We start from the raw sequence: 11,147 nt of genomic DNA, 5'->3' as shown, positions 1-11,147 counted from the left end.
CCCAAGTTATTTATTGAGAAAGCAATATATTTAAAAGAAATTTCTATTTCTGTGTATTTTGCAATTGGGCAAGTTTAAATTTCTATATAAACTTGACCAAATATGAAATAAACGGTCAATAAAAAAGTGGTAACAACGTGCACAATTGACTTACAAGAAGCGGATTCAGAAAAATGTTAGTAAAAATTTTACAAAATTTATATGAAACTTAATTAAATTAATGATTATAATTCGTATTTACATAAAAATCATACATTATTTCATTTCACTATTTAGCTTAGATAGAACATGAAGTTTAAAATCAGTGAAATCATGAAGTTTCAACATTAAAAAAAAAATCAAATAACACTAGTAGGAAATTTTATAAACAGCAAAACATTTGAAAAACAGTTTTAAAATAGTTCTAATTATTGGCACCTAAATTACAGAAATATTTAATAATGTAAAATTCATACAAATTTAAACAACTTGAGGTTAGTATAGTAAAAAAATACTTTATTACAATAAAAAAAAAATACTAAACAATCTAGGAACATAATATACACTTGATGAACATTACTTATGCACAATAGAAAAAAATATTTAACAGTCTAGGGAAAAAATACACTTGATGAATTTTACTTATGCACAATAAGAAAAATATTCAACGAAAATTAGACACATTATGAAAGTATTTTATCACATATTTATTACATACAATATGCAATGTAATTCTAGGTTTATTTCTCCTCCTTGGTAAATAGAAACACATATCAACAAACGATGGTCAATTCTTTAATATGAAACTTCAAAACTATTTTAAAAGCAAATCAATAGAAATCATAAAATAGTATTTACTAGAAATGAAAATCTTTGCTCCCAAATAGACACTCAGTTTTTTTTTTCTCTAAGTATTATGAAGAATAAATAATAAAGTACTATTAATTCAGCTAAAACATTGTTAATAACAGATAATGAAGTTTGGCAAAATTTGCTAAGCTTTGTCAGGTACAAGCTAAGAGACAAGTACGACAAAATAAATTCTATCAATTGTTTTAATATAAATTCTAATATTAATTGTGAGAAGTAAAAAATAGATCGTTAAAGAGTCCTCTGCACCCTTTTCAAAATTAATTTTCAGAGAAAAAAAGTAAACACCTTTGCAGTACTTATGTTTTTGTTTATAAAATTTATGTTCAATGATGTAATTGACACAAAATTTTATAACCATTTATTTCAAGAATAAATTAAATATCTCATTAAGTATTTATAAATTTTCCTGACGAAGCAATATTACTTGAATAATAGTATAAGCATAGCAAATATAAAATGCACAAAGATTGAACAAGTTTTGTACAAACTAGAAATCACTAGAAATAAACTTCTTTTGAACCTTATCATTACCAATATAACATTATTGTTACTATAAATTATTTTCCTGGTTTGTTGCAGGTTTATCTGGGTTTTGGTTGAAAAATGACAATTTCCAGGCGTTTTTTCCCGAAATCAAATTCTCTGACAATGCCAGGTTTCAGTGAACATGTAGAAACCCTTTTTATTTATTTCTAACACAAAAGTTTATTTAGTCGACCAAAAAAATAAATAAATTGAAAAAAAAATCTGAATTATTAAAATTAGATTTAATCTTCCTCACATTCTTCTGCCTCAGATGACTCAACCACTGCAACAGAATGGCGATCTAATAAACAACCTTGTTTTTCAACATTAAAATCCGAATTTTTTGACAGATAATGCCTGCTCTGAAGTTCACAGAAAACAATATGTTTCATATCTAATATTCGCTTTCTTAATCGTCGATTGACCTTCTGTAAATTTCTAGTCTTATTTTGAGAAACATTAATTTTCTTTTTACAAATTTCTAGTTCCATTTTCAAGTAAGCAACATTATCATGGGGATGGGTAGAAGTGGAAGCATCACACATAACTTTTGAAGCGCTAGATAATTCATTCGGCTGAATACAGGCATTGGAAGGTATGCTTGGGTTCAGTGATTCTAAATAAGGCACAGTAATACATGTAGAAGTACTGGCATTATCTTCTTCTGAAGAATCCAGTTCTATTTTAATGTTGCTAATATTTGAGTTTTCTAACTCTGAATGATCGGACTGTAAATTTCCATTTCCCATTAAATTATTGATGTTTGCAGTACTTGTTCCTTCGTATGTCCGGTCAATTTTTTCTTTTTCAAGCAAAGCCTAAAATATAAAATATTTAAATGAAATAAAAGTATGTATACATTAAAAAGTATGTTTTATCAAAGTAATCATTAAATAAATACAGGGTAATTGTAAAATAACTGTGCAGTCTTACAACTCTTTAGCAAGAATACTCTGACAGAATTAAAATTTATTATGTTGATATTATGGAGTATGTGTTAAAAATTGTATTAAAAAAAGCTTGTTCCTTACAATAACAGTTACAGAGACAAAATTTTCAAAGGTAACGTCAACTTTTTTACTTTAAAACATCATCCTCACAATTATAATAACTAAAATTAAGTGGTCTTAAACCTGCTCATTACGCTTGTTAACCACAACTGCTCTTTTATACTGGACACAGCTCAAAATGTGTGATTAAGAAAGTCAACACAACTTTAAAAAATATGTTTGAGAAAATAGATACAGCTCAAAAAGTGTATTTAAGAAAATCATAGCTGCCAATATGGATAGGAAAAAGTCCAGCAGATTTTACAAAATATAAATTTCATGCTAACTGATGTACAATATACTAAATATTTTACATATAGGGAATTTTATTGCCATCAAAATACACAAACTTAATTAATGGTAAATTACATTTACCAGTTATGATTGATATTAAATGAAATTGAAATACCTTTTTTAACGTTAACACATAATTTCTAATAGTAATAGACAAGTAATTTATTATCGATAGTTTAAAGATATTTCAAAGAGAGTTTGGAATAAAAATAAACTGAAAATTTCAAAAAAGAAAGAAGAGCTTTAAACTGAATACTATAAATGAAGCTCACTTCATTATACAACACTAATTTAAATATTCAAGCAAATAATAAACTGTGACTTAATTTTAAGAAATTTGACTTTAGGGAATTTTCTAAAATGTACAAAAACAGAGGGAAATTTAATTAAAGCAGTAAACCAGGAGAAACTGGTAAAATCCAGTAGTCAACTGGTAAATCCAGTAGAGTTAGCAGCTATGAAATATGAACTCAGCTTATGTGTTAAAAGAATTCGGAGAGAAAAAATGTGCTTTTTTAATGTTCAGCCCAAATTTCGCAACTTAATGAGGAATGTTTTTGCACTTCTCCATACTTTTTTACGCTAAGCATAATCATTAAAGGGGCAAAGTATCGTAATTTGGAGTCAGAGTGACTGGGTATATAACAGGTGTAACTTTTCAAGTGATCTCATTGTACTCAAAATGCAAATGCAAGATTTCAAACATCTAAATTCTTGTTACAATGTAAATTTAATACCACTTTATATACTTATAGGGCTTGTGACAAGGCTCTAAAAACAAATACTTAATTTTAAAGTCATTTCACAAAAGAACAATTTAAAAAAAAATTTTACTAACTGATATATACAAATGGACGATGTCATATTAAGAATTAATTTGGATCCATTAGTTTATACATTAAAAAAAGAACAGAATTCAAAGGAGAAGTTTGGAAAGTGGAATCAAATGCTATGTCCATATTCTTAAATACGCATTTTGAGCTGTATCCATTTTTTTAAATACTCATTTTGAGCAGTATCCATTTTCTTAAATACTCATTTTGAGCTGTATCCATTTTCTTAAATACGCTTTTTGAGCAATATCCATTTTTTTAAAAAACATGCATTTTAATATATGCTCATTTTCACTATGTTTATTTCGTTAAATGTACATTGTGAGGTGTGCCCATTTTCTTAAGCATGCACTTTCTGATGTATCCTTTTTATTTAACATGCATTTTAGCTGTGTTTACTTTATTAAATGCACATTTTGAGCTGTGTCTATTTCTTTAAACAGCCATTTCAAGCTAAGCCTATTTTTCAAAACGTTGCAATTTCAGATGTATCCCTTTTTGTTAAACATGAATTATTAGCTGTGTTTATTTTTCAATTCATGTTTTGAACTGTGTCCATTATGTTGGGACTAAAGCAATACACACTCTTTGCTTTGATGCATTTTGTGTAAATAAAGACTACACTTTAAATTGTAAACAAAACAAAAAATTCAGAAAATTAAATTTAAAAATACACATGCCAGTAAGTATCTGGCAAAGCCATTATAAAAACAATTAGTACAAGACATATCTCTATTCTACATCAGAACAGCATCAACAAGACCATCTCTCAGTACAGTATCAGACAACTGCTTCTGAAATAACTATGTCATATCCCATTGTGAGGTCACCTTATGAGGTCACTTCCTCAGTGATGTCACACTTTGTTTACACATACCTGAAGTAAAACATTGAGAGATGCTTTTTTTGCAATCTGAATCAAAATATACAATGCATGAAAGGAAGAAAAAATTTCACAATAATAGAACAGTTACTCATTTACATAAACTTCATTTAATTAACATGAATTAAAATTTAATTTGTATAAATATCAAACTACTTGTAATTAAAACAAATAGTTTATATAATTTCCCTACAAACACAATTACAAATTCTAGAGTTTTAAAAACTTTATTCAAACAAAAACTTATTTTTAAAAAAAATTTGGTAAAAATGGAAATAGCATACCAAGTAAATTTAAAGTAAAATTTACATTGAATTAATAAGCATCATACTTCTGGCCGTTCTCTGTTAAGAAAACTAATCTTTCTCTTAGGTTACTTTTATTAGAACTAAAATATAACTCTAAATTACTATGCTACCTACGTAAATAATTAAGCAAAATTAAAATAAATAAAGAAAAGTTTGTTTATTTTATTCTTTTATAACCATAGCAGGGCTGAAGAAAAGGTTCTGCAGTAGAGTAATAATGTTCTCCAAAAATTATTTTTAACAGAAAATTATTCAAAATAGTAATATAACAAGAGTGTACAAATTTACAGGAATTTCATACTGTTCATAGAGGTTACTTAATAAGCTCTTTCAACTGAGCAGCACTGGGCAAAGCTGCAAGTACAACATAAATTATCAATTATATCACAATAAGTATAGTATAATATTGTCTTTATAATTTACTCCTATACTCTATTTATTTGAAAGTCATAATTTTCTAAAAAAGGAGACATAGAGCAGCATTTATGACAAAATGTATAGTATTTATCTGAAGAAAAAAAGAAGAGATATTTTTCTGGGTTCCCACCCAATTTCAAAAAGAAAAAAAATTCTGACTTTTCCATGTACCCTTAGGTAAACATTAATTAAATTCCAGACAATATTTTATCTATACCATGCAATTTTTAACCAGAAAACTTTGATTTTTTTTATTTATAATGACAAATATTAGATTTTAGGATCAAAAACATATAATGGAATGATAATGGAAACATGGTAAAGTTTCACTAAAAGGTAGAGTTTTATAAAAAAAAAGTTGTAATAGATGTTGGAATTATTCAAATCTAATCTCAATAATTGATTACTGTCATTGACAATTCTAAGACTGGTTATTTTTCAGGAATGATATTGGAATTTATCCAGGTTTTTTGTAAAAAATTGCAACTTTCCCTGACTATCCCCTGCTTTTTAGAATTAAAATAAAATTCCCGAACCTTTCGGTTTTCCCTAACCTTTAGATAGTTTCCCCTGACCTTTTTTTTTTTTTTTTTCACTAACCAAAATAACACCTTGCAATGGTGTTCTATTTCAAGAATAAACACAAAGGTTATTAATACTTCAAATATAAGATATACAAATTTATTTTAATTCTATGAATGTGCTGTGTAAAATATCAATGTAAAAATACTAGTTGGTTTAGCTGTAAGCCAAATATTAAAACTTAAATTGCTTTTGATTGAAATGCAATCTATCTTGTCTTGTTAAATGATATGACCTAATTAGAACATAATTGAAATTATACAAAAGTTCTTGAATAAATTAAATAACATTTACCTGTTTCATAAATGATGGCAAATCGTCAATTTTGCCGTTGGTGGCAATTGTCGGTTTAGAATCACTCCCTACCTTTGAGCAAGACCAAACTTGAACCAATTTAGGATCTAAGGGATGCCTGTAAATAAAGGAGAAAATGTATACTAGGTACTGCAAACTGATGTTATTCTTCTGGCAACACTGTGATGTATAACCAAGTTTTGGATTCAACAATTTTTTTTAAAAAAAAAACAGTAGGGAATTACAAACCAAAATTTTCAGATTGTCAGTTAATTTTGACAATTTTTTAAAAGGATCAACATGGCATAAATGTTACAAAGTGGTGTATCACATAAGTCTTTGAATTCTTTAGAAGTATTAGTGAGTAAAAACGTTAGAAATCGAATTTACTAAACAAAGAATCATACAATAAAATATCAATACTTGAAAATATTTATCTGTTGTCCAGAGCAAGTTGGCCCCTGTGCATAATCAATGGACATTTTAATAGAAATTTGAGTCTGTTAACAGACCATTCACAAAAAAATTGCATCGTAAAAAGATAAAAAGGACCTATTGATAAAAAGGACCCTTTCCAAAATTTTTATGACAAAAACAAAACAAAAAAAATCTACTAATAAAACAATTCTAATTCATAATGTTAAAACCAAACTCCATGGAACACACATTTTTTGCATTTCTTTTCCTTAAAAAAAATTATTATTTTCATTCATTCACAAAATTGTGAAGATTTTTCACAATTCCACAAATACAGAACTTTAACAAAAAGTTTGGTCACTGGTTTTTCTAATTTAAAAAAAAAAAAAAAAAACACTCAGTTTCCACCCCCACCCCCTTTTTTTAAAATTTACACCTGCCATTGTCTTCTCAGACATAAGGCGTCTTGCAGTCCAATACAATAGTGAAGTAGCTCCATAAGGTTAGAGGGCACGAAAGTCGTCACAGGAACGTTCCATTTTTTTAAAAAACAAATTCATAAAATTATGAGTAGATTTTCACGACTTCAAGAAAACAGACTGTATACAAAATGTCTGGAATAACTCCTGATAATTAATACAAGGGCTAGCATTTCATCAGCAATAAATTTATTTATTCAAAGACACTGGAAAAAATTGGATAAACAGAAAAATGAACAAAAAAGAAGCTGGATGAAATGCAAGAAACTAAAAAAAGACTAATACGATTGTTAAGCAATATATGTTTTAAGAATAGCATAAATTTAAACAAATAAAATTGACTATAACATCAGAAAGTTTTTAAGTTTTTCAAATCTACTTAAAAAAAAAAAAAACATTTCCCTATTTAACTCTGACTCCATATTTACTTACTTAGACTCCATTACTTAGCTCTTATACTTACTTAGACTACATTATTACTCCATATCTACTTATTTTTCCATATTTACTTTATGTAGTTTCATACAGAATTTTGAAAATCAATGCATTATTAAGATTTTATAATAAAATTTATCTTCCAATTTCTTCTTTCTTCCTCTACAGTTTTATTTTTTTGCAATTGCTGAAAAAAATTTTTGTACAGTACAGAACCCGTTATCTGGAAATCAGAAAACCGTAAAACCAAAAAACCAGAACGAAATTCGAGTAGTTATCCCGCCATTTTTAAAGAAAAAAAATTTTTTTTCCTCATAAGAATTTAGGATTTTTCGTTCTTTTTTGAAAGATGTTTACCTTACCATCATTTTGGAAATAATTATTAGTGTATTGCTTCATAGTTTTTTCTTCTTTTTAAGATTATTTCCAATTTTTTTTTTTTTTTTAGTTGGGTTTAACTATTAAAAAACGGCTTTTTGTAGCAATTCAGAAAACAGGAAAAAATCAGTTATCCGGAATATCGATGGTCCCGATCGTTCCGGATAATCGGTTCCCTACTGTATTACCATAAGTACCTAGCATAAGTAGCATTTTATATATGTGTGCTTACATATGAAAAAGTCTATCACATTTATTTGCTTTGGAAAATATCTTCACATTTTAAACTTCATAAGAAAATTGATTTAAAATTTTGGTTTTAATTCGTCAAATTATCACAAAATCGGTTGCCATTTTTTTCTGGTCATAAAATATTTACTTTTTATGAAAATCTTCAAAAAATGGATTAATATTTTAAATTCGAACTTGCTATAGGTGTAAAAGGACTCAATAATTTTAGAAGTTATGAAATAGAAGTTAGAAATTTGGAATTCTTTATGTTTGGGAGTGGGACCTTAAATCTAGTATGATGAATTTTACTTGCTGTTTTGAAAAAGTTACTGTAACAGAAAAAAAAAACTATACATTTATGGGAAATTTCAAACTAAAAAACTATGTTCTGTTGAAATATTAGGCTTTGAGAATTTTCTGCACCCCTAAATGAAACATCTGATTTCCCAAGACGAATGCAGCAAACCATACATTTACATCTTCCTTTTCTTGAATTGATTCTTCAAATGGTTCTATTAATTTTAGGGCATATGGTAATTTTATATTCAAATTGATTCCTGATTTCTAGATATATTTATATTACTTGTATAAAACTTCAATAAAATTAAGTTATGGCATTTGACTTACGATTCTTGACTAGTTTCCTTCCCGTTGGAAATAAAGGTTTTAGCAGTTGACACAGGTAAATTTTCAGATGATACAGCAATTATTCTCAACTGTTCACCTATGAGAAAATATGACAAACATAAAAGCTATTAATAACAATAAAACTATCTGCTATTTAAACATATATACCATATTTTCTGCACATAAGTTGATCCGGTATTTTGTTGTTAGCTATTTCTAATGCAATATATGCAGGGTGATTCCACAATCATCGGCAAAATTGGAAAGGGTGGTTGAGTGTACTAAAACATGTGTTTTTTGTTTTAAGATAAAAGATTTTTTATTTTTTTTGTTGCTTTGTTTACATGCACAAATGCAAAAAATCATCGAAAAAATGAGAACCTAATTGTTGAGTTTTTCATGGAAAATATATTTCAATATATTTCATATTCCCTTGACAGCAATTGAGATGCATGAACAGCTTTCAGTGAGAATGGTTTGTTATTTTGATGAAAAAGTATAGACTGTTGATTCTGCGCTGAAAAATACTTTGCATTAAAATGAAAAGTTTATTTCCAAAACGCTTGAATTCTACACAAAATTCTACAAAAAATATTTAAAACTAGAAGAAAAGCAGGAAACATCTCAACTCTTCTCTTAAGATGAAAACCAATTAACCATTTTAAAAAACTGTTTTACATCAGAACAACTGAAGAGTACTCCAAAAGCTCCGTGTTGCGGACCCAACAGATCCAAGGATCACAAATAAGTAACACTTTGCTTGCTGTTTGACACAAAAAAATAATTAAAATAAAAAAAATTACACTAGGCAGTTTTAACAACAACAAAATTTTTTTTTTTGCTTCTAAAAATTAAAACTATTATTCTTGCATAATAAAAAATTATTGATATTTTTTTTTATTCATCATCAACATAATGTTTCATCAGTTTTGAAGATTCAAACCTTGTTTGAACGTTATCTTATGCAATATTAAGAAATTTACAGCAATTACTTCTTTTTTACATTAAGGCTATATTTACAAAAAAAAGTTAAAATATAAAATCATTGGTCCGTAGGGATTCTAGATACATGAACAGTATGATTAAAAATGTACCATATCAAAAATAAAGAATACAAAAAAAAAAAAAAAAAAATTTTATTTTAATTGCTAAATAAAAAAAAAAAAAATTTTAATGGGTAGTGAAAACCATTTGTCTTCAAAAGAGGATGGCGAGTCAAGAAGCTTGGGTACCTATGGATTAAGTGCATATCAGACTTCTAAAGTATGCACAAACTTACCAATCACACTGGAATTCACAGTTATGAATGACATTATTCTGCTGATGCATCGAGAATTGTGGTTTGCCTGGCTCACAATCAACTATATTTGCTGCATTGCCAGCCAATCACAACTGCAGTTCATATTACTGTTAGTGGTCTAAATTTTCAATGTTTATAGACTTATCACAATGAAGTACTTTGCAATGATTTCGTGAAAAACAGATTTTTCCTATCAAAAACCCTACAGTCCCATACAAAAAATACATATGTTAGTACGTTCAAACATCTGCAAGTGTGTCCTATAAATATATAATCACCCTATATAGCAGGAAAAAAAGAAAGATTACTAGGAAATGTGGCATCCATATTTACCTGAAGAATTTAAATCAGAGGGATCTACTTTCCCACGAATTCTTCGCGGATCATCTGTAAAAACTGAAGGTATTGCATAAGGCATTAATGTCTTGTACTTCAGCCCATTCTTAAAATCTGTTGGCGTGAAATGTCTGCTACAAACAACGGATGAATTCTTTGGAGTCCACAGCTCATTGGGTTTTTTACCTAAAAAGAATAAATGAAAAAACATATATATATCACAACAGTGAAGAACCAATAGATACAGAAATATATGTTTCTTATGTATAAAAAATATTCTTGCAAATTCTAATGAAATAAGGATATTTTTTCATTTGCCGTGCTGCAGGATCGTTATATTTCTGCAAGTATAGAATGTAACATTGCCAAAATTAAAATTCATAATTTTGTAATTATAAAGCCTTATAATCAAATTACCAAAAGAATTCAATAATCTTTATTATTAATATCTAAAAATAATAGCGATGTTATATTAATTATGTGTTAAGTTCATTAATTTATAGAAACCTTTACATCTTACTGCTTATTTACATTTGAAACTATAAAAAAATTGATTTTTATAGTTTTATTTCTTAGATATTTATCTCAGTTTTACTTCTCATATTTTGTTAAAAAGGTTGAAAAGCAGGAGAAAAAATTAAGAAACTTAGTCAATGGTCCTAAAGACCACAAACTAAAAGTTATTACAAGTCCATTCCAATTTTGTATTTTCAATTATCCATTTACATGTCTCTAAGTTTTTTTTAAAAAAATGAATGAAGAAGTACATGAAAAAGTACAATACAGAAAATAAAGTATACCCCTGATTCTAAAAAAATATATTTTATAGTAAAAACATAGACCAAAACCTAAAACCAGAAATTCAAAACGGCTAACAATTCTTTTGCATCAAGTGATGGTCTGGAGT

At 27.4% G+C, this 11,147-nt stretch overlaps 1 protein-coding gene across 1 annotated transcript in view; it reads right to left on the bottom strand.

Moving 5' to 3' along the window:
• Positions 1–477: 477 nt before the first annotated feature.
• The window catches only part of LOC107453719 (uncharacterized), a 36,849-nt gene continuing 26,179 nt past the window's right edge, over positions 478–11,147 (bottom strand). Inside the window, exons 4-7 of the mRNA XM_016070644.4 lie at positions 10,238–10,426; positions 8,605–8,701; positions 6,038–6,155; positions 478–2,195 (exon numbers count right to left, since the gene is read on the bottom strand). Coding sequence (XP_015926130.3) covers positions 1,620–2,195; positions 6,038–6,155; positions 8,605–8,701; positions 10,238–10,426 — 980 coding nt within the window. The 3' untranslated portion in view covers positions 478–1,619. The remainder of the gene's footprint in view (positions 2,196–6,037; positions 6,156–8,604; positions 8,702–10,237; positions 10,427–11,147) is intronic.

This window comes from Parasteatoda tepidariorum, chromosome 4 (assembly GCF_982258835.1).
Source record: "Parasteatoda tepidariorum strain Cologne lab strain chromosome 4, Ptep-v5.0, whole genome shotgun sequence".
Classification (NCBI taxonomy): domain Eukaryota; kingdom Metazoa; phylum Arthropoda; class Arachnida; order Araneae; family Theridiidae; genus Parasteatoda; species Parasteatoda tepidariorum.
This window is presented reverse-complemented; position numbering and strand designations above follow the sequence as displayed.